General features: G+C 43.8%; 1 protein-coding gene across 3 annotated transcripts in view; it reads right to left on the reverse strand.

Moving 5' to 3' along the window:
* The window catches only part of rusc2 (RUN and SH3 domain containing 2), a 44,412-nt gene extending 19,637 nt beyond the window's left edge, over positions 1–24,775 (reverse strand). For 2 of the 3 annotated variants that reach the window (XM_061730688.1, XM_061730686.1), the window contains exons 1-4: positions 24,645–24,765; positions 21,937–22,061; positions 4,765–6,495; positions 2,122–2,650 (exon numbers count right to left, since the gene is read on the reverse strand). In XM_061730688.1, the coding sequence (XP_061586672.1) occupies positions 2,122–2,650; positions 4,765–6,321 (2,086 nt within the window). In that variant the 5' untranslated portion in view covers positions 6,322–6,495; positions 21,937–22,061; positions 24,645–24,765. Of the gene's footprint in view, positions 1–2,121; positions 2,651–4,764; positions 6,496–21,936; positions 22,062–24,644 lie in introns of all 3 variants that reach the window. The other variant, XM_061730687.1, reaches the window with a different exon arrangement.
* Positions 24,776–24,993: the final 218 nt, after the last annotated feature.

Genomic DNA, 24,993 nt, shown 5'->3' on the forward strand with positions numbered 1-24,993 from the left:
ACGATGTGTGCAAATGATCTCCAACCAGGTTGAATCGCTGCATGTGCACGTACTGATAGAGACACACAAACAGCCCACCCAGGCCTCGTGTGTTCATGTGGAGCACAGGGGGGGGGGGTTCCTCTGCATCTCACCTGATTGTTAGTCGGCTCACGTTTGGCCCACTTCACCCTTTTATTCCTCCTGAAGCCGAGGATGCTTGCTCTGCATCAGTCTGCGCTACAAACTACATACGACTCAAGGGCATCGCTGCACGAAGATTTTTGTTTTGTGCTGTTGCATCTACTGCATAAATATGAGGCACGTTGAAATCTCCATTAGGTTTTCAGCCATTTAAAGAAAGAAAAAGCCTCTGTCAGGAAGCACTTCACCTCCTTGTGGATATATTGCTCACTAAATGAAACTTTAATCTGGCTAAATGATTTCTGCAGACTGCTAATTACTTCTCTTAAGTTTAATTCTTCTTCACGGTTTTGTTCAACAATCAATAATGATCAGCTTTAACATGTTGAGTTAAAAAGAAACCATTTTCAATGAATTGGGACAAATGTCAGTTCAACGGCTAAATTACTTTTTGTAAGTCCAGTTAATCTTTTTTCGCTTTAAATCACCATTGAACACTTATGTTCTTCATAAAGAAAAACAATGAAATAGATTCTTCAACCTTTGAAGGCCGTGATAAACATGCAGAGCTGCAGCTTCATGGAGTTTTTTTCTGAATCCACACACACACACACACACACACACACACACACACACACACACACACACACACACACACACACACACACACACACACACACACACACACACACACACACACACACACACACACACACACACACACACACACACACACACACACACACACACACACACACACACACACACACACACACACACACACACAAAATGGGCTGACAAAAAAAGGCTGAAATACTGTACTGACCACAGTGTATAAGAAGAACTGAAATCAATATTTCCCCATACCGTGTGGCCACGTTGTAAATGGTTGGAATGAAGAGTGCTGGGCGGCCGGCTGAACCACGGCCTCTTTACTTCAGTCACAATTAGCCATTTGGCTAACCATTAGCCAGCTTAGCTCATGCTAACTCGTGTTGCTAGCTAATATTACTTTACATTTATTCCGGTCAACTCTGTCCAAACATCCTAATTTCAGGCATCGCGAGTGCTAACGAGATCTGACACGAGGACCAGCAGCCCCGGCCAACTAGAGACTGGTTGGTGAGCTGTGATTGGTCTGCGGCCGTTACAAGTAGGGATGTGTATCATTAGGAATTTATCGATACCGATACCAATACGATACTCCTTATCAGTTTTATCTATCGGTACTCTTATCGATACCACAACAAGGTGTAATTTAGTGTATAAAACGTAACATATATCAGCGGTGCTAAAATTGATAATGCATTCTTCTGAGTAAATTAAGTACCAACTTAATGATTCATAATTTCACCTTGACTTGATGATGATGACGAAGCAGTGTCAGAGTCTTCCTGCACCGAGGAGGGCATTGTTAGCGTTAGCTGGGCTGCTAACGTTAGCCACGTTGTTTAGGCAACACGCCGGCACTCCTTAATTTTTGGACTGTGAGCACACTGCAAGTGTTTCATGATGGTGCTGGTTTTACCCCCCCCTTGGACGCAACTACTTTCTGGCATATATTGCATTGAGCCGAAGCTTCATTACGTTTGATAAAGTGAGGCCATACCTTCGATCGCTTAGCTCTGACGGCCGACATATTGACTTATTGACATATTGACCTATTGACATATTGACCTACTGGCTAAAGAAAACAACGGGGCACTACGTCATAACCTGTCGACGGCGGCAGAATCATTACGCAACAGTTATGTTGCTCTGGGTAGACTCTCTAAAAACACAGATAACAGTATCGTTTGAATTTTTATCGCCTGCCAGGGAGCCATTTACGACTGCCGACAGATTTCTGGAGGCATCGAGGGAAGTTAGTGTTTAAAAGAAAAGCTTTAAAAAGCAGCTTGTAACCCCATCCTGCCACCGTGACTCTGCACCCTGTTGTGTTTTTACAGTTCTTCTGCCTTCCTGGGGACAAACGGCCGAGGTAAGAGGAGGACGTACCTTCAGCCTTGGTCCGACTCTCTCGTCCAGCTTCCAGATGTCGCTCCATGCTGCCTTGGCTATAACATCTGGTGAAGGGCAGCGGCGACGCGGCCGGGCTGTCGGCCTCCACGCGCTGCTCCGGGATCGGAGAGAAGTCCACGGAGGAGTGCGAGTGGTTGGAATGGATGGAGGAGAACGGGTCGGCGCCTGCTTTCAGAGGCGGCGACCCCCCCGCGCCCCCATTTCTGCGCTTGCTTCTAGCAATCTCCGCGAAGGAGGTGACGCGAGGAGGAGGGGGCTGGGCCGGGGCGGCGCCGTCGCTGAGCCGGACGGGGCAGCTCAGCATCCGCTCCAGGGAGCCCAGCCGTGGGGGGGGCGACTTGTCCAGGTTGCGGTCGTAGCTGCGGGAACGGGGACGACTTCCGGAGGCCGTGGGAGGAGAGACGTTGACGTACACTTGGCCTTCAATCATGGAAGAAGCAGATTCAGCCCCGGCAGCTGCCTGCTGGTTCTCCTCCTCTTCCTCTTCATCCTCTTCGTCATCTCGCTGGAGGGAGATAAATACGTAAAACAAGCTCAAGTAATAATTTCACAGCTAGTGTAAACGCAGTTTAACCAACAGAAGCCTGCAGGAGAAACACCGTATTTCACGATTCAGACGACGGCTGAGTTGGAGAGAACCCTCCTCAGCTACAGTGTCTGGCCGGCTGACATCAGCTGCATGTAGCCGCTAAAATAATCCTGAGACGTGACAGCACAAGCCCAGGCAGACGTCTAAAACGAGAGCGGAAGTGCTGCCAGTCGCGGATATTTTCGGCCCTCGGTTACTGCCACGGTCACATGGTGCTCTGGACTGTGCGGCAGCCATTTCTGTTCCTTTTATTAGCTTCATTCAGCTGTTTGTAAGTGTGATGTAATTAGTGCTGCCTGGGTTTTATATCCTTGAACAACTACAGCAGAAGTCACAGACTTTCTACTTTCTATATTGATGATGTAATCTTCATCTTCAGCTTGACCTCATAACAGATGCAGGAGCAACTAATTACATGTCATCTGTGTCCTGAGTTACAGGTGATAAGCTATTGTTTCACATGACAACTGCACCAAATGTCGGAAAAAGAATCCCTCGCCATTGATTTAGAACTAAAAAATAAATGAATAAAAACAAGAAAAAGAGAAGGAAGGTCACAGAGCAGATGTAGTTATAGCAGAGCACCGTTTTTATGACGACGGACAGCTTTACTGAAGAGGAGTGATGAAAAAAAAAAGATGTGGCCAATAATAACTGGGATCAAGTGTGAAATTAAAGTATACGTAGAAGGAAGGAAGGAAGGAAGAAAGGAAGGAAGGAAGGAAGGAAGGAAGGAAGGAAGGAAGGAAGGAAGGAAGGAAGGAAGGAAGGAAGGAAGGAAGGAAGGAAGGAAGGAAGGAAGGAAGGAAGGAAGGAAGGAAGGAAGGAAGGAAGGAAGGAAGGAAGGAAGGAAGGAAGGAAGGAAGGAAGGAAGGAAGGAAGGAAGGAAGGAAGGAAGGAAGGAAGGAAGGAAGGAAGGAAGGAAGGTGGAGAACAGCAAAGACGAGGAAAAAGGAAGTCTAAGTTGGCGTTATCCAGCCACGACGAAGACGAGGCCGGGTGTTTCCAATGCCTGCTCTTCCCTGCCAGCGCTCGGATCAATCGGAGGTCTATAAACGCTGATCCATCATGGAGACTCTGGATGAGCTGAACTGCATCTTTAAATTGCTGTCAGAGAAACATTGAAGGCGAGACTGAAGTGGGAGCTGGGCTGCAGCTGGTGATTCAGCGGCTGGATCAGTACTAGACCTGTGTTGAAAAGATCGATGTTCCGATTCTAAATCGATTCTCATATCAATTCCTAAAAATCGATTCATATGTCTAAAGATCTTTTTTTTCATCATTACATTACAACTTTTGTTATTTTTTTGTTTATGCTCAAAAAAGGAATGTTTTATTAGACACAAGAATAACTTGTTCCATGTTTTTGCCTTTAAATATGTTTTCAGTTATAATTGCATAAAATATTTCTTTGCTTTATATACTTTATATACTGTCTTGGCGTTTGCATAAAATGCTAAAAACCAAATTCTCATGAATGGGAAAAAATAAAACCAATTAATTCATATGTCCTCCATTTGCTGCTGATCTGTTTGATAATTCTGACCCACATGATGTTTCTGAAAGCAGTTCTATCAACATTCTGGTCCTTACAGCATCATTAGCTGCCAATACTTGCTGTTGAATCTCAATATAATACTAGCATTAAATTAATATGTTGCATAACTACACAGTCATATAATTCAGCTCATAACAACAGCTCAAAAAACAGTTTTAATAACACTAACCCAAATCAATATCGGAATAGAATCCGATTATTTTACCTCTTTTCTTATCATTTTATTTCATTTAATTTGTTATTTACTGTTTAATTGTGTCTTGCCGCTTTTAATGTTGATGTAAAGCACTTTGAATTACCTTGTGTTGAATTGTGCTATACAAATAAACTTGCCTTGCCTTTATGTTGTCCTGTTTTGTTTTTATTTTTCACTTTTTCACTTGTCCAGCACTTTGGTCAGCTATTGTTGTTTATAAATAAACTTGAACTGAACTGAACTGGTGATCTGTTACTAATGGCTGTCTCTACTTACTCTGGAGGATTCTCCCTCTTCTTCGTCCTCTTCCTCCAGTCCCTCGTCATCAGCTCGCTGCCTGAACAGGAAGTACTCGCTGGGCTGAGTCGGGGTGGGGGTGCCTTTGCTGTGCTCGTCAGAGCAGCTGTGCACCGAGGAGCCCGCGGGACTCGGGGACGACTGGGACGAAAGGTCGCAGGTCACCAGCTTGTAGTAGTTCTGCGTGGCGACCACTAGACGCGCCTGACTCTGCAGGCAGGAGGCCACGTCGCCGGGGGACGCGGCGTGAGGAGGGTGGTAGGAGTTGCAGTTGGCGTCGAGCTCCAGGGCGGCCTGGTGCTCCACGGAGCAGGGGCAGGTGGAGGAGGTGGACAGGTGCGACTCGCTGATGAGGGGGAAGGCGGAGGGGAGGCAAGAGGGCTGTCGCTGGGGCAGAGGGGGCTCGCTGGGGGAGCTGTGCAGGTCCAAGTAGAAAGCTCCTCCGTTTGAATCCTGGTTTCCGGGCAGATCTGAAACAGACGAGGTGCAGGACTGCTCGTTGGAGCTGTTGAGGTTGGCGGGCAGCGGCGCCGACGGCTTCTCCGGGATGCTGTTGTTCATCTTGTTGTAGATGGCGCTGAAGTTGACGAGGACGCCGTCGGAGCTGTTGCAGGAGGAGTCGCTGCCGTAGCCCTGCTGGAACTCGGAGAAGGCCTCGGAGAAGGTCTCGGGGAAGTGCTGCGGGTAGCTCTGGGAGAGAGCGCAGCAGGAGCATTGCTGCGTGGACGAGCTGGACGAGTACGAGCCCGTCTTGCTGCTTCGCCCGCACCTCATGGGGTGATCTTCGTCCTCGTCGTCGCCCCAGTCCTGTTCTCCGCAGTCCATGGACATGTTGGAGCCGCCGCTCCCGTGGCGGCGCTTGCTGTCCAGACTTAAGATGTCAAGATCCTGCAGGTGGTTGGACAGATCCGCGACGGCGCCCCTCAGCGACTCCCGACGGCTTCCTCCCTCTAAGCCGTGCAAAAGAAAGGGCTCCGAAGCAAAATCTAGATCGTGAAGGTGAAAGGACGTCATCCCGTCATCGAGCACGGAGTTTGTGTCACTGTGGAGGTGAAAAGAGGAGTCTTCCTGGTAACCGTTCAGGTTGTCGCTGTCCTCCTCCTCTTCCTCATCTTCCGTGTTCAGCAGGAAGGGGTTCTGACGAAACGGGTTCCTGCTCCTGGGTTTGGCTCTGGGCAACGTGTGAGCTGTAACCGGGTGGTCGTCCGAATTGCTGGAGGTAAATGACGAATCGTCGCTGGCTGTGCTGCCCCCTCTCCCTCCACTCTTCCTCTCTTTTCCTCCGTTGTTGGAGGCCCAGGAGCCGCTGGAGGTCTGGATCAGGCTGTTGTAGAGCAGAGCCTCTCTCTGGAGGACGTCTCTCTCCGGGAGGGATGTAGTCCGACTCAAACCCAGGTTCTCCGGCGGGCTAAATGGATTAGTCCTCTTCAGTGAGCCCCCGCAGCCGCCCTGCCGCCCCCCTGACACCTGACAGTGCACCAAGGGGATGTGATGCACGATCAAGGTCTCCCCGGAGAGTTTGGGAGGGCTGTCCATGGTCCGAGCGGAGCTGGAGCTGCCGCTGCAGAGGCAGGTGCGAGACGAGCTGGGAGTGGGGCTTGTTGAGGGGCGTTTTTCTCAGACTGTGGTTTCTGGAGCCGGTCCTGCAGGGCTGCCGGGGATATGGAAGCAGAGGTCAGGAAAGTCTACGCCGTAGTCAGAGTGGTACATCTGCAAAAAGAACAGAGACACAGAGAAAAGATGTTTTGATTAACTTTCCACATGCAGGTAAAACGGTAAACTTTTCGAGGGAGCTCATAAAAGAGACTTAAGACTGCACCAATCGGAGCTGGGAACAGTAAAAGCACGTGATGATGACACATTGGTTTCGTAGAAACTAGTCTCATATATTGGAAATTCATTTTTTATTTAACGCTTCCTTAATGTGTCTTTCAAAAAATTGAAAGTTTCGCAAAACTGCAATAGAAACCAGGAGTCCCATGAGTGAATCTGACAGAAATGGATCCGTTAGTCCTGGCGGAGCGGGCCCCACTACTACTACTGTCATTTAGCAGACGCTTTTATCCAAAGTGACTTACATCTGAGACACACACACCACACACCATGGAGCAATTAGGGTTAAGGCTTTGCGAACTCCTCCAAAGTTGTGCAAGCCATCATCCACTGCTCCTCCGTGAAATCGTGGACAAAGAATCTCCCAGAAATCCCTCAGACATTGTGCTAAAAAGCATTTGAGAGCAGCGGCATGAATAAGAGGATCGTCTACAGACGTCTACATCTTTTTCAGGTGTAAATGTGGACGGATAGCGTGCTTGCAGAGCAACCTCCTGGAATTATAGAGCTTCTTTTGTTGTTGTTGTTGAAACAGCCGAACTTGGAGAATCCTGTTGAGATGAAGCATTGCTGATTATAAAAGGTTGGATACAACTTTTATCACAGTTTAACAAACAACAACAACCTCATTTTGATATAGGAATCAGTATTAGTGTTCAGGCGATGTTTCGATCGCAGCTCATAAAAGCGATCGGTGTATCTGGATGTTTTCCACTGCTTTGCCGTGAAGGTCCTGCCGGAGGCTTGGAGGTTCGAGCCCTTTCATAAGTCAAGCATTTACTCTTCCTCGTGCTCTTGTTCTGCACTCTCGCATTCTTCACCATGGTGACTTTGAGTCCATTAACTGCCACTTTTGTCCTTGTTTTGCTCCCCTAAAAGGAGGCAAAGGGAGCTGCCATTTCAATGTTTGTTTGGTGGTGATATCAGGAATTACTGCTGCGTTTAGCCGATGCTGCTCTTAGCTGGACCTGGTCCTCGGACCAATCCAGACCAACACAGAACAAGTTTATGGAAAGATTTACAGCACAATAAAACGTATCCCCTTTAAAATGTAAATAACCATGCTGTGTTAGGTATTTATCCACAGCTCAGAAGCTATTTCTCAAGTTAACAGGATGCTAAGTGCTAAGCAGCAAACGTGATGACTTCTAGTCCTCACCCCTCACTATACATACATTTATTGTTTTTTTGTACAAGGCTGTAAAATGTTGTTATGCATTTCATCCACAAAGCTGGATTTTTAAACATGGAGATCAATGAATTAAATGCCACTTTTGTCCTGGTTTTACTCCCCTAAAAGGAGGCAAAGGGAGCTGCCATTTCAATGTTTGTTCGGTGGCGATATCAGGAATTACTGCTCCGTTTAGCCGACGCATGGTTAACAAGCTGCCTGCGTTGTATGACATGTTTGTTAAATGAAGACAGAGATATTTCTGTTTCTGTTTTTTTACTTTTCGCTCAAACACACTAACACACAACATGAATGACAAACATTTGTAAATTAACCACGCCCCCCCAGGTAATCAGTTCATTGAGAACTACGGGGTCCGCAGGATGGGTGCGCTCGTTTTATGCACCATAATAGCTGCAACAGCCTGCTCTTAGCTGGAACTGGTCCTCGGACCAATCCAGACCACAACAAAACATATTCTATTTAAAACGTAAATAACCATGCTATGTTAGGTGTTTATCCACAGCTCAGGAGTTATTTCTCAAGTTAAAAGGATGCTAAGTGCTAAGCAGCAAATGTGATGACTGATAGTCCTCACCCCTCACTATACATACATTTATTGTTTTTTTGTACAAGGCAGTAAAAGTCTACAAAGCTGGATTTTTAGGTTCAGAATAGGGCTGTTCGATTTTGCCCAAAAATAAAATCTTGATTTTTTTTCTCTCAAAATCCGATTTTCGATTACGATTACGATTATTTTGTGAATTGACAAAAGGCAAAGAAATGATTTCAAATATGCTGTTTTTTTATTGAACATTTGCCCCATTGGGCTTTAAGTGCAAACTTTGCTCTTATTAAACCAAAAATGAATGAATAAAGTGCAAAACTCTGTAAAATAAGTTGAAAAAAAGTTTTAAAAAATATAATAAAATAATAAAAGTTTTATCTCTGAAAAAAAAAAATCAGCAAATCAGCACTTGCAAACATACAGTAAGTTATATTTCCAATTAAATAAAACAAGACATTTTCTAATTAAACTAAACTGGGTCTTTGCATGCTAAATAATAATGCAACCCATGAAGGAGGTAGAGGTGTGTAATGTCAGTCATTACATTTGCTATTCACATTTGCAAGTTTTTTGCAAGGAACACGAGCCGGTCTACGGCATCTGGCTTGAGGGATGCCCGGTGGCACGTTACAACGCCCCCTCCTACACTAAAGAGCCTCTCCGATGGGGCACTTGTCGCAGGTATTGAGAGGTATTTCCATCAATCATTAATATGGTATCAATCATTAATATGTGTGCAGACAAGGTTAAAAAAAAAAAAAAAAAGTGAAAAATCGATTTTACGATTTTCACGTTTTAACATCGTTCTAATTACATAATCGCGATTACGATTTAAAATCGATTAATCGAACAGCCCTAGTTCAGAATGATGTCGCCTGCTGCTTCCGGCATAAATCTGTGTGTATGTCTGAATGAATTAAAAACCTTATAATGTGGTGTATTGTGCAGCTGGTTCCCTCCCAGAATCCAAAGACATGCAGGCCAGGTTGACTGCCGACCGTAAACCGCAGGAGGGACTACGCGGGTGCATGGTAACTGGTTTTGGGGAGACCTGTACCGTGCAGAACCTGCCTCTTTCCCCTGACAGCTTCATCGGCTTCATGGCACTGCAGGACTTCAGAAGCAACTACCGACTCGATGAAACAGCTTTTAGAGCTATATCCACCCACGGAGCGATACGCCAGTTCCCCGAGAGGATTTGAATATTTTACAAACTCATCCGAGATGACTAACACGGGAAGCTTACGGAAAAGAGCTGCGCCACTGTACAAAACTGCAGCCATCATGTCCACATCGTCACACGGAGCAGAGTGAGTCAGCCTCATGTGAAGTGGAAACAGTGAGGTCCACATGAACATCAAACAGCTGACTCTCAGAAAGGCCTGTGAGCTAACACCCATTCACATATCACACCCTGAACACCAGCACATGCTGATGCATGCTGGGTATTCCCACCATCTCCCTCTCCACCCCCCTTTGCTGTGCTTCAAAGGACAAAAACACCCATGAAACACTACAATCCCCTTCATTCAGGGGACAGTGCTAGAGCCATGTGTCTTCTGGTTTTATTATTTTTCTCCAGCAACAACTGTAAATCGTACAAATACCAAACCTGGTCTACAGACTCATCATCAGCTGAATGTGCAGGTGAAATGACCCGTAGGTGGCTTTATAATTATAAATATAACTGGGTCATATCTCCAGAACTACTGGATCTGGGTTTTTTTCAGATTTTTATTTGTTGATGAATTGTAATGTTAAATTTGATTACTTGACCAATGACTCAAAGACTAATCCAACTGTAGGAGGCGCTACAGTGGCCACTTAACAACCACTTCACATGGAAAAAAAAAAGATTTCAAGATGACCGCCAGCAGCCAATGAATTCCAGCTGTCGATATCTGCCCCTGCAAGCATCATCAAAGACACATCGAAGCTACGTACCCGATAAGAAACTGACCGGAAACGCTGTTGTATGTTAAAGGTTTTTACATTTTAGCTCGCAAATCAGCAATGTCAGATGGTGGAATAAAAACACTTATTTCCCCCGACCACGTAGAAAGTGCCGGAGACAAATAAAACAACGTAGCCTCAATGGACTACCGAGGGGCCCAGCGTGCTAAAAACTGCAAAAGTTCCTCTGCTGCTTTAAAACTCTACCGTCACAGTTCAAAGCAGTCTTATTCTAATAAAAGCTCTGCATTTTCCACAGTGTTTACAGAACTGTTAATCAAAGGTGTTTGTGCTGAAAACTGGTTCCTGAAGGAGTAAACATACGGGGGGGGGGGTGTGGTCATCTTTCCGGCCTCCAGTCCCTCATCGAAAGTGCAGTTTAACGGCTGAGAGGCTCCTTCAGCATTTATGCTGATGATACTGTTATCTCAAATTAAAGAGGAGGATGTCTCCTCGTAGTCTGTGCAAACCTCCTTCATATTCTCTGTCCGTAAAGCTCCATTTGCCAACCTGTTGCAGCCAGATTAATCAAATCTGGCCTTGTTAAATGAATTAAATCAGTGCACCAGCTTTCATTCTTTTCAGTGAAGTAATAATAAAGGAAGACTGTGAGCAGGATTAGCCTCAAAGGTTTGCTCTAAACCACCAGCTCACTGACTCCTGACCTGGAATAGATGACTGCCTGCCAAGGCCAACTACGCATGAAGCCTTAATTACGCTAAACTCCAGTAATAAAAGATAATCCCTGCTACGCCACGTCAGTTAAAAGAACATTGGAAATGGCATTCTTCAGTCATTACGCACGTGAGGCAGGTGTGATTGTGACAGCAGATAAAGAAAGGTTGGGATATTTTCAGATGAAACAATAACTACCAGGAGATGATGTGTAGTTAATTCACCGTTCAGTAAATGCAGATCCGCTTGGATGATAATATACACAAGTAAAATGCTCATAAGGGCTTCACAAGCACATTTCCAAGGAAGGAGCGTAGAAAAGGCGGCTCCATCACTTCTACACTCAATAAAGAGAGAAGAAGGGCCGTCTGAGAAACGGTGAGTCGAAATGTTAGCGGGATGAGGCCGCACCGTAATATCTGAGGCGGCTCTCCGGACAGGTGACCTTTTACACTGAGAACGGAGTGGCATTTGCTGTTAGATAAGCTTTCAACTTCCCCTGCAAAAGAGAGGCAGAGGCATAGACGGATTACCGCATGGGCAAAGTGGGCGAGTGCCCAGGGCCCTGGAGCCAATGGGGGCCCTCGGCTTTCAAACATTTTTTTTTTTTTTTTTTATGTGTAAATTAAAATAAATTTACAAACTCATAGGGCCCAATGATAGGGCCCCGTTTTGTGTGATACGTTCATATATAATCGTAAATTGTAGGCTATTATTACGATAAAATGTGCATTGTGCGGTCGGTGTAGACTAATTCTTACTTTACAACTGTCCTGAACGCATCAGGGCCGTGAGCAAACGCTGATTTGCTGTAAAGCCTGTTTATGGTTCCGCGTTAAATCGACGCATCGCCTCCGCGCATTCCCGCGTATCCTACGCCGTAGTGCTGCGTTGGTGTAACGCGGAACCATAAATCAGCCTTAACAGTTAGAGCCAATTTGCCGACTCGGCAAATTTGCGGCCATGAAAGAGATGAGCGCTAAACTTTAAAAGAGGACTAACCATGTACAAAGTTTTATGGAAGAGTCAACTACCATTGGTGAGTCAGTGTAACCTTCATAAATAATTTCTTTATCAGAAAGTTGTGGTATTCTTGACCACCTACTTATTTTAATGAGCTTTGTGTTGTTGTCAACGAGACCGCCGAGTCTATTCTCTATTATAGAGCTCAGAAATTATGTTATAGACCGCTGTGTCTATCTTTCTAAATATGTGTAATGGTTTTTTTTTGTATTTAAACTGTATCAAAGATGGAACTGAGTCAGTCCGAGTCAGCGGCGTGTGATTGACAGCTGTCAGGCCGGTGTGTGTGTGTGTGTGTGTGTGTGTGTGTGTGTGTGTGTGTGTGTGTGTGTGTGTGTGTGTGCTTCTGAACAAGTTTGTGACTTTACTCTGCTTTCTGCAGCATAGGCCTATATGCTTGGCTCAATAAAAGTGAGAATAAATGTAGTTTGAGGGGTAGGATGAGGTGTTGTTGAACGTTAAAATGACTATCATAAGGGCCCATGGAGAATGCTCCGCCCCCTCTGTACTGAGACCCACGCTCCGCCATCACAATCACACGGTGTGATTGTGGATTCTCTGTGCCATTGTGTGACCAAAATGAGTGATTGGGGAGGGCATGCACCGTGCACGTAGGATATTATTGTAGGTAGGGGCCCATAGCGAGTTTGTGTCCAGGGCCCGTGGTCATGATAATCCGTCCTTGGGCAGAGGAGGAGCTCAACCTTTTTAATTCCTCCTCATATCTGTGAGCAAAGAAGCGTTGGTTTCCCATGAACACCCATCAACGATCTCGTCCATGTTGGCTTATTTAGTTCCTTGACTTGATGAATTATAGAGAAGAAGACACCAGTGATTTAACCTTCATCACAGCCTCGTTCTTTTGGACCAAACCTACTTTTATCTTTTATCTTAAATGCATTCATCGTCATTGAGGTAAGTTTGGACTCCCATCCCGGCCAGCTGGTCACACACAAGCACCAACCTCAGTGCTGAAGCTCATGTGGAAATAAGAAGAGATGCAGTTCCTCTACTGACCACTAGGTTCCAAACCAGAGTCCATCCCCATTGACCTCCAAGGTGAAAGCTCAACTTTGCAGCAGAAATAAACATATTTACAGCCTGGTTGGGTCTCCATAGCTAAATTTCACATCCAAACTAAAACTATATGAAGGAAAAACACATTTATCTAATTAGCGTTATGGTATTTTGATTGATGGCTGGGCTAGCAGATGGATAGCTGCCGCCACTTTTGCCTTTCAGTCCTGTGTTGACGTCTGAGCTGTGAATAAAGACCTAACAGAACACAGTCGTTTATATTTTAAAGAGAATACGTTTTGTTGTGTTAATTTTACTAACAGACCATTGTGGCTGCAGGTTGGTCTGGACAAAGCTTAACCAAGCACCAGGCAACTAACCAATGTTGTTTCTGATGTTGCCAACAAAACAACAGTAGACACAAAGTCATATTAAATAGTGTCGTACTGTAGCTTAGCTTATGAACCATGGACACTGTGCTGATCCTCCCAACTGAAAAGCCTAAAGAAGTTGCTTGTACAAGTACTTTTCTAACTCCTTCAAAGCATCAAAGTTCTTCATTTCCCAAATCTGCAATGACAGTTTACCTTTCTAGGCAGCAGTTTCATTTTAAAGCATTTATTGCTTTAAAATGAAACGGTGAAAGCTAACTATTACCATCATCACGTGCGGATCCTGTTACTGCATGACGTGGACAAGACGGAGATCCGTCCGTTACATAACATTAGACAGGCAACATGTTTAACAATGAAACCGTGATATCAACGTTGTCTGACATGTTTTCTACTTAAAAGTCGTATCGTATATAAATAGAAAGACTTCTGATGTTTTACAAACAAACAGTAGTCGATAAGAACAAAAACATAACACAACAGGGCATTACAGACCATGCTAGAAAGGTCGTCTTAAGTACACGACAGTTCCTTTCAGCAGGAAGTACAATGTTAACACCATAACAAGGGTTAAACAAATGAGTTTAAGAGATTAGCTGCCGGGTTGGGAAGACTTGATTGTGTAGCATCTGTTTACAGGAGATGAGCCTCAGCTACGAGTCTGAGGTTTCTCTCTTCATCCTGCGTTACCTTACTGCACAGAGAATAGGTTCAGGTAATAAACCCAGTTCTGACACTGCAAAGTGAGAGATGTTACCTCTAAAGGAAATAAAGAGACCTTTTCAGGTAAATATTTGTGTTCTCTCTGCACACGGTAAAATATAATTCTTTGGGAATGTGGTTTACACATAATTTATCTGGTCAAAGAGTATCGTTGGTGATTTCTTTTTCTTCAATTAATCAAGAAAGGGTAAAAAATATTTGGAATATAATGCACTTTTTTTGTTTAGAAGATTTATGCATGATGTCTGTAACTCCGAACAGAAAAAGGGGGCTAAGTAAAGACATTTTATTCAAGCAGCTTTTAATTTGAAAGGCAATCTCCTCAGAACTGAAGTCAACCATTTAGCCTGATATCAGGCTTCCTCCAAACTGCAGATGAAATGAAAAGCATAACACATTTATATTGTAAACACGTTTTATGAGGGTTATTTGGACACAAACATTGGCGTTCTGGGTCAATAACAGCATACATGTACTTATCCTTCCCTTAATAAGGAGCACCAGGAATTATCAGGCGCGTCTGTAGGAAATAGGCCCCTGACTCGGGTTAGGGACATCAGCGCAGCCCCAAAAAGCTGCCGGGTCAGGTACAGCGCTGATCCAACGCTGTAGGCAGCAGATGACGTCGTTCTGTTCTTTTAGCTCATTGCCAGCATCACCGTAGAAACGCCACTCAGCATCACGGCAACCGTCTCTCACCACACAGCCAGCTATCGTTGTTCACCACTCGTGTCGTGAGTTCAGATTATGGACCTACCCAGCACCAGATGCTTTATAATTTGTGCTATAAATCTCATGTCAGGAAGCCAGCAACATCAAATGTTCATAACTTTGGATGTAGTCCCAGATAGATCTATTGAGGCTCTGCAGCGCAGCAGATCTGAACTTGTACCTTTACGGTCTAGACTAATTAAAGGTCAGGTAATTGAATCTGAACCTGCAGTGCATGAAGAGTGGGGATTGGATCAGAGTAGACATTTGATTTACTTTTAAATGTCATCATATGATAATGACAATAGTAAGATGAGGCTCCTCCTGGTCACTGTGACGTGTAAATGTGCTTTCTGCACAATCTTGGTCTAAAACGTTTTCACGCAGGCAGTCACTAGTGTTGAACTGTAGACAAAACAGACTGTTCAAGTTGGCAACAGTAAAGGCTGAAATATGGTTCTGCGCCAAAACGACGCCGTGCCGACAGCGTGTGGTTTGGGTCGACGCAGACCACACGCCGTCACCTGCGCCGTCACTAACGTGCACCTCCCGAAAATTGTAACTACGCGTCGAGGCGACGCAGACCACACTCAGACGGAGAGGCTGTGATTGGTTCGCTTGGAAGCAACGCATTTCCGGTTTCCGGTTTGAAGCAGTAGTGAACTTTCAGGGCTCTTTTCTTTGTTTATATGTGATTTTTTTTGTTTTGGTTTTTTGCACAATAGTTGTCCTTATCTCTTTGATTTACTAGACTGGAGTCCATCTTGGGACTAAACTTTATAGGAAAATGCTGTGACTGACAAAGATCCAGAAGTCAAACTGAGCAGGTGCCTTCACCTGCGGCAGGTCAGCGCTGCCGTTGGGTTATGGCGCCATCTGAAACCAGTACTTCAATTATCCAAAAATGACACTGCACAATGTTTTTCTCCGGTAAAGTAGACAAAAAAAAACTTTGGAGGAAAAGCTTGGAGATTGGATTTGATTTGGAGAGGCACGGTTTAGTTTTAATTTTAGAGAAAAGTAACGCTGCTCATGTTCTGATGAGGAGTCATTCGTACAGAGTTGATCGTCGTATACGACTTGTTTTCAGAGTCAGTACAAGCTCTGGTACATGACCGTCACCCTATCCCACCCAGCTATAAAGACCTGGGTGGGACCCTGACCTATTTATGAACCCCTGAGGAAACGCAAAGCAAAGCTGAAACAAAAGACATCCTCCCTTTTGCATCATCTGGGCTTTACTTCCAGGAATAAGTGTGAGACTGGGAAGAGCGAGGACACGCCCTCACCAGGAAACGCCACATGACACATCCAGAGAGGGAGATGATTGTGATGATGGATTCATCCACTCAACACAGCGTGTGTCCACTAAAACTAAAGTAGTTTTGTGTAAAAGCTAAGACAGTAAGGATTGGAAGTAACTTTAATCTATTCAAATAGTCGTTTCATTACAAGAATCCTGTTGTTATGCACTCTCTTGTTTCTCTCCTGTAAGGTTCTGGAAAACAAAACCGGTGATGTCGGACGTTTAATTGGTTTTAGTTACCGGCCCTGTCTCAGTGATTTTGAGGCACTGGAAACAATCGGCACCGTCGCAGCAAACTTCCATTTATCCTCTGTTCAGACTGCTTCCCTTCTCATCTCCTGCAACAGTGGCACAGTCTGTAGCTGTCTGGACGTTGAGTTAAAGGCTACGTGTACGCTTTCTGCAGCGCGAATGAAAAGCGCTTTTGTCTGTCGCACACATTCATTACAGCTTCAAATAAAGTCTGAGGGAAAGAGCTGGAAAGGAGAAGGAATCCTGCTCCTAAACAACCATGACAGTCCTGAGACTCTAACTCTCACATCATTATTTAAACTCATGCACCTGACAACATGTTAACAGTGATTCTTTGTATAACCAGGAATACACATTAAGAGAAAAATCAACACAGATAAGCAACCAGGAAACGGTCCAATGTCACAGCGCTCTGAGCTGACGATGTGGGCTGGAAATCCTCCCAAGCTGCAGCAAAGTCCTGAAAATAACTTCAACCAACAAGATGACATGCAGTTAAACCAGTCAACCTCTTCTCAACTACTCATTTTGTAAAAATGCTACAGTTTATGTACTTTGTGAGCCACTCTGAGAACCGAGAGACCAGAAACCAGAAACTAGGTCTATGGCATAGCCTGCGCCATAGTTTTGATGCAGAAGTATAATCAGGCTTTAATCCAGCTAAGGTGTTAAGGGTTCGAAGTAGAAAAAAAATGCAGTATGCAATTGCAACGATATAACTTGAGATATACAGCAGCTACTTTATTAGGGACACCTTGCTAGTACCAGGTTGGACCCCTTTTTGCCTTCAGAACTGCGTTAACCAGGTGCTGGAAACATTCCTCAGAGATTTCGGTCCATATTAACGTGATAGCGTCACAGAGTTGCTGTAGATTTGGAGCGCAGTCAACTCACTATCGTGTTCAGGAAACCAGTCTGAGATGATCTGGGTTTCGTGACATGATGTATTATCCTGCTAAAAGAGATACACTGTGGTCATAGGGATGGACACAGTCAGCAACAGTACTAGGGTGGTGTTTACCCCATACTCAGTTGGTACCATAAAAGTGTGCCAGTGATTACACCTCCACCAGCACAGCAGCACCAGTTGCTGATGAGATTGAGACTCCGGAGAGGTCTTCTGCTGCTATAGAACATCTTCTTCAAGGTTCGACCTTTTGTGTGATCAGAGGTGGTATTCTGCATATCTTGGTTATACTGAGTTAGGGCTGGGCGATATGGACCAAAAGTCATATCTCGATATTTTCTAGCTGAATGGCGATACTCGATATATATCTCGATATTTTTTTCTGTGCCATAATTTGGGTTTCCCCCAAAGCATTATAGCATAGCATTTCTATTAGCTTCATTTTTTTCTGAGGCAAACCCTTAAAAAATACAAAGTCTCGTGCCAAATGTCACACAGGTACCTTTATTAACAGAGGTCTGCACAATATCAAAATGTATAAAACAAATGAAATAAAAATAAACTGCCTGCATATATAGAATAAAATGCTTCTTGAATAAAATAAAACAAATATCCCTTTCCTGCATAACAATTAAATTAAAATACACTGTGCATTTAATACAATGTAGACAGTAACAGGCAGACTTTTCCACTGAGGTTGACAGTTGTGCAAATAACACATTTGTGCAAATCTCAAATAAAACATTCAAGTCAATTTGTCACAAAATAAGCTATATCAAAATCATAAAAAAAAAAAAAAAAAAAAAAAAAAAAATTTAAATCGATATAAACGATATTGTCTCGTACCATATCGCGTTTGAAAATATATCGATATATATTAAAATCTCGATATATCGCCCAGCCCTATACTGAGTGTTTACTTTAATTGAAATAAAAAGGATGTATACAATTTGGGGGACATGTTTACCCACAAGGACATGGCTCTTGTCTCATCATCATCTTCCCTCAAAAACTGAAACTTTCTCCTCTGCTCTTCTCCAAGTCATCCCACGTTCCTTCTCTCTGTCCGACTTGGCGGAGTCTCACTCTTCCCCTCAACGTATGGCCCACGTCCAAACACCACTCACTCCCTTTCCTGCCATTTCTCAGTCCTTTATTCCTCCCATCCCCCCTTCGGTTCCACTGAATCCCGGCTCTTCAACTCTCCCCGCTTCCTTTTCATCCACTTTGTGCACTGCAGTGTAATATATCTTTCTTTCACACTACTCTCTTATCATCTTTCCTCCCTCCTTCCATCCCTCTCCTATCCCTGTCCACCCATACCCAACAAAGATGGGCTGTGTACGGTTTTATCCAGATCATCTTACCACCTCACACTGGATCTGGTGTGTGCCGTGGCACCACGCAGCCCAGCCCTCATCGGCCCAAACGTTAGCAAAAGACTTCCTTCTGTCACAGATTAACGTCGTTTTCACATTTCGTGAGCTTCATGCATGGATGCATTTCTCACTAATGCCTCTGAATTACATCATGACATGCCAGTTCTTGTTGTAAATATATCACTGAACGCCAGGGAAACTTTGACCTATTTTGAAAGCAAACAAGAGCTACTGAAAATCCCCTCAGCACTGTCCTGTTGACGCCGTCCAAGCAGCCGTCACAGATGTTTCTCAGTCACAGAAAGGACAAAGTGAAACACAAGGCAAGCACAGCAACACCCATCAGTGTCCTCAATGAACCCGCTCAGAGCTACACAGTCTGGAGACGCCTTTATTCAATGCCTTCCTGATTCATTCCATTATTGACATTCCTACCTCAGAAATAACAAAATAAATGAAAATGTGTATTTATCTCAGCAACTACGAGGTTTATTTAAACTGATTTGGTAGTATAATGACAGCGAGGTTACGGCAGACATGTAAAAGGAACTAGACACTAGACGGGGTGTCTACAGAGGTGGGTTAGGGTCTGGAGGACCCAGGTTGAAGCCCCGGCCACCAAGATGAACCACCTTGGACCCCTGAGCAAGGCCTTAACCCCTAATTGCTCCATGATGTGTTTGTTCACTCAGATGTAAGTCGCTTTGGATAAAAGCGTCTGCTGACAGTAGTAGTAGTAGTAGTAGTAGTAGTAGTAGTAGACATATCATTAAACCAGAGTAACGAGGAAATAGTCTAAATATATAATATATGCGTATGGAGACAGACAATTTATTTTCTTGTTTTTCTTTTCTTGTGATATTAATTAAGTAATTGTGCAGACCATCTGTTATTATTGTTCAGTTTTCTTTTGAGGGAGGGGCAGGTATAATAAGATTTTCTTCTTCCTGCTCCTTTCTGGTTCTGGAATATGTTTTTGATTGTGTTGTCATTTTACTTGCTTGCTTTTTTTCTTTGCATATTTCCATGACCAGAATAAATAAAAATGAAATGAAATGAAATGAAATATTTGGGAATAATCAGTATCTCTGTCTGATAAAATACCACATTTTTATGCCCCAGTGGTCCAGATCCAGAAGTTCCTCCGGACCTTCCCAAGTGCTGCATGTTGTTAAACAACTAATATTCTGTTAAACTTCCTGGGATAAATCCTCGGCCTGTTTGTGCACATTTGTGGACAGAACGATGACGGTACCCAGAAACGATCCTCCAGTGCCATCAGTCGAGCGTCTGAACTTGATGGAAGATAGAAAGTTTGGTATCGGGTGCCGCAAAGTGTCCTCCGTGATGGGACCGCTGAGCACAGGTCCGCAGGGAAAACTGGTCCCACCTGAGCAGCGGAGAGGTTGTCTGGACTCATGGAGTGAAAACCTAAACACTCAACCTGGAGCATCAGCTGAACGCTGGGAAATGCTTGATAGATGAGCGTCTATGACCGTTAGATGGAATCTTTATAGTCAATAGAATCGACAGGCACAAAGTTCACAAATCAACATAACTTCAGGCATTGTCGAGTTACAAGGAAGTGGAGGCTGACTGGAGCCTGAAGACCACTTCAGCGGTCCTGCTTTTGTACCTTTCTATAGGAACATCTACGGCCCCATTCACACGGGACTAAAAGGACCCGGAGACCTGGGGTGATTCGTTATCATCACTGACGACATCTTTGATTTCAACTCAGGCCGAATGCTACACGTCTATGACTTGTAAAGTAAAAGTCCCACCACTAATGATTTCACCTTTCTCAGCAAGCACCGAGGTCGTGAGATGACTTCAAACTCGTCCAAATGCACCAGAATAACTCGGAAAGTGCAGGCAGTTTCCTGCTTCTTCCCCCGGCGTGAACAGAAAAACATCCGAACACAAACTGCAAAAAGAAAATGTACTACGGTAAATGTTCATGCTACTGTCCCCCTGAGCGGCCATGAAACACGGAGGTGACGAGGTTCTGACAAACATAACCGACTATACTTGACAAAGCCAAGGTCAGTGCTCAGACAAGAGGGTCTAGAAGAGTTAAAATGTTTCTGACAGATTAACTCGGAAGCACTAATGACTGAGCGAGACCAGGGTGACCCAGAAAAGCACGTGCTGAACCCGCCCGCTAACAGACAGTTTATGTGCTGGCAAGCTTTGAAAGGTTCTCAAAATAGTTCAAAGGCAATTCTTCTTTGTTGGACAGCGTTCAACCAAAATGTTAGGGTGACATTTCTTTATACTGTGTCCAAATAAGATAGCACACAATATTGATACCAACACACAGGACCTGCAGGCGGGCCCGTTGCAGACCCGAACCAGAGCAGACTGAAACACGTCAAACACAGACATGCAGGGGGAGGCTGTGCACATCCGGCTTCTGCAGGCCCGCCGTTACATAACATCAGGAGACACATCCCAGAGAATAACAGCTGAGCAGCAGGAGGAGGCACGTTGCCTGAGTCAGTCGTGGTGCAGAGGAGGACTCTGACTACCATGCAGAGGCACTAATCTTGTAATTCCACACCGATTAGCTCGGCGGTCACAGGTCTGGCTGTGTGATGCAAACAGTTTCACCTCGGGAGAACCAAGAGAGTCACTCCAACTACAACTAATCTGGATCAATTAAAAATTCAACAACAGACTAATTCACTTGATTAATTACTTGCGGTTTTACCACTCTGCAAAAATACAGCTAGAAATACACCTAATAGTCCTTGATCTAGTCAAATGTTTTTATATTTAAGCAGAAATATCTCGCTGACTGGGTAAAAAAATGTTACTGACTAGTCTGGTCATGAGACAAAAAATACGACTAAGCTGACGGAAAAAAACAACAAATGATCTAACTTGAAAACAGTTTTTCCTTTTCTCTTTTTTAAGATGAATTGATTTGTAGGTGTGCAGCCGACGAGCAGAAGACAGAGATCATTCGAGCCATTTTTAACATTAAACAAAGCCGACACACCCAGACACACGGGGCAAAGAGCTCAGCGTCAAACTGGAAATACTGTTTCCACCTAAACAGGAGGCGAGGCAAAGTGAACGTGTTGCAAAAGGATGAGCTAAACAGGAGTAGCTCCGCCCACCTTAGCTGAATGGGCGGGGCAAACAAGCCTGGTAAGAGGCAGGAAAACACGTCAATCAATTATCACAAGTCGAGCGCATACTAACTAACGTTAGCTGGCACTTATTCTGATCAAACCTGGTCATGCATCGTCCTGTCAGATGATGCTTCGGTAGAAACCGTCGGCGCTCAAACATCATTGGGCCGCTAGCTGGGCAGCTGGTTCCTAGCCGATCACAGCTAACTCCAGTGCTGCTACAGTCCTGCAGAGAGGACGGTGGTTCAGTGGAGGACGAAGGTGCAGCAGCTAGAGCTAGCTACTGGCCGTCCTTCCCTCCGTCTTTGGATGCTCTCTGGCGAGCTCAGTCGGCTGCAGCATTCAGCAACAAGCCACTTTATCTTTGAGACAAATACATTACGATGCTCCAATAGGTCAGGATAACTGAAAGTGCTGAGCGCTAAAGTGGTGTACAGGTTTATTTAGTTCTTATAACGCGGGTGTCGATGAAAATTAACTAGCTTATGGGGCCAGCCACCAGTGGTCATTTAATGAACTGCATGTTGGCATTGACATGTACTCATAAACACACTTCTGACACTCGTACAGGACAGAAAATGACAAACTCCAGTCTAACTGATGGTAAACTGTCTCACACCTGCAGCTCCAGTGAAACACCCTCTTCTCCTCATTGGATAACAGTCTGACTTTTGATCGTGACTCTTCAGTGAGTGCGTTTAGTAAAACATCAGGTGTAACCTAACACAAATCTGGCTTCTGGAGACCTGAGTGCAGAGCTGAAAGACAGTTTACATAACAAGACCTTGCACTGATCTCGTTCCTTTCCTCCGTTTTCCTCCTGAGATTAATCGATTATCCCTAACGTTAAGTAGCTAGCAGGTAACCTGCTGTATTATCCTACTAAATGGCTCAGACCGAAACAAAGGAATGAGAAAGTAGCTGCAGCAGTCAAAACAGGGCTCTGATAGAAATATCTGCAGAGGCTGGTTTAAAAAGGATAAATCATATACAAATTATTAAAATGGCAAAGTTTATGACGTTGAACCTACAGCCATGAAAACAAAGGTGCTGTTGTTGTTTTTAGTCAGCAGATTAATCTGCACCCAAACCCCACTGCATGTACTGAACATCAACAACACACCATCAATGGTTGGTGGATGCAACAGGAAAAACAGGCCTTATAAAATAAGAGTGCTAAAAAAAAATAGATCTTCTGGAAATAAAATAAATATTGGGTCACTTCATTATACTGGACTTAAACTAAACTACAAATATCTCTTGGTGGCTTTAAAACTTTTTTAAAACTGTAATTTTGGATTTTCTTAGGTTATGTTCTATGTATTGAAGGTTCAATCAATACGTGTACTGTAACTAGGAAATATTAAGATTTAGTTTTCTTGTATGTCACACTTTTTTGCATCTTACTCCTCATGTTATATGCTGACCATGAATCTCAAATGTTTTTTATTTGTTGTCTTTCTGCCCCTTTTTATAAACCCTACTACTCAAAGGCAGATAAATTAGTACTCGTCAATATGATGCAGTTTTGTCATATTGATGCACGACTTGCTTCTACTACTGCAATTCTATAATTTTCTTCTCTAGTTAAAAAAATGGCAATACAATTTGTGATTTAGAGATCTCAAATGTTCAAAACTGTTCAACTCCCCACTGGGGGGAAGGAGGGAACCTCCCAAAGGGATTAATAAAGTTGCCTGAATTTGAATCACTCATGTGTTTGGGAAATAAAAACTAGATTCTCATAAATATATAAATTATTTAGTACTGCAATAGTGCATAAGCTCTCTAAATCACAAAAAGCAAACAAAAGTCGATTAAAATGTAATCAAAATGAAATAAACCCCATATATACAATGACATGCAACAGACTGCAACGGCCACTTAGGTCTGTGGAGAGGATCATTGGGACTAACCTCCCATCTATCCAGGACCTGTACCTGTCCAGGACCAGGAAACGGGCAGGTAACATCTCTGCAGACCCCTCACACACAGGACTCTCATCACTCAGAGTCTCAGAGTAATCAGTCACTGTGCAATAATAGTAATAATAATATTATTATTATTATTATTATTATTATTATTAATAATAATAATAATAATAATAATAATAATAATAATAATAATAATAATAATAACCACATGCTGTAACAATTCACCTTTCAATAACCATGTATACCTCATACTGCTGCACCTTTCACTTTTTTTTAAATTGTATATATTTTAATAAGAGCTGTCATTTGTCTATTTACTCTACAGTAAGTGAAAATAACCGAGTCAAATTCCCTGTCTTGTTTGACCTGACCAATAAACCGGATTATGATTATGACACACTTATAAGAACTTGTTCGCCGTGCTTTTATTTTGTAGCGTTACCGGAAGTCAGAGTTCATTACAACGAACCTAATGTTGGTTAAAAACCGCTGATGTATCCAGTAATCAGGGATCAATACGGTGATTTCAGAGGTTTGCAGCCCGCAGATGATGCATTGTTGCGCCAGTTTTGCTCACCATGAATACGACGTGATTACATGTTACTAAAAAATGACATCAAAGGCGGCGACTATAGCCCACGGTCGATATGTCAAACCGTTATTTCACGCTACAAAACACCACCAATCGAGATAAATAAAAATATTAACAGGACTACACGTTAAAAGAAGCAAGCGCTCCCTTTATAGACGTAAATATGGACGTCAAAGTATAAAAACGTCGTATCTTTTTTTTCTCCATCATCCTGAAGCCTTTTCTCCATTTTTCTCGACAATCGCATCAAACACGTCATGAAACCCAGATTCGCGGTTCTCACCGTGTCGGACGGAACCGCCGCGGGTCGTGTTGTCGATGCCGAGGGCGTGCGTGGCGAGCCGAGCGGCGGGGCTGCGGGTCCTGGCCGTGCGGGAATGTTGTTTTCTGCGGGAGAGACTGCGGACCGGCGGCGGGCGGAGCCGTGACGTCAGCCTGACGTCACAGTCGAGCCTGGGCGGGGCCGGAACCGGAACAACAACAACAATAATAATAATAATAACTAGAACATTTCAGGAAATTTTGACATAATATAATAATATTATCTTCTTCCCCTTTCGGCTTTTAATAATGATAATAATAATAATAATAATAATAATAATAATAATAATAATAATAATAATAATAATAAT

Source organism: Cololabis saira, chromosome 9, assembly GCF_033807715.1.
Source record: "Cololabis saira isolate AMF1-May2022 chromosome 9, fColSai1.1, whole genome shotgun sequence".
Lineage (NCBI taxonomy): Eukaryota > Metazoa > Chordata > Actinopteri > Beloniformes > Belonidae > Cololabis > Cololabis saira.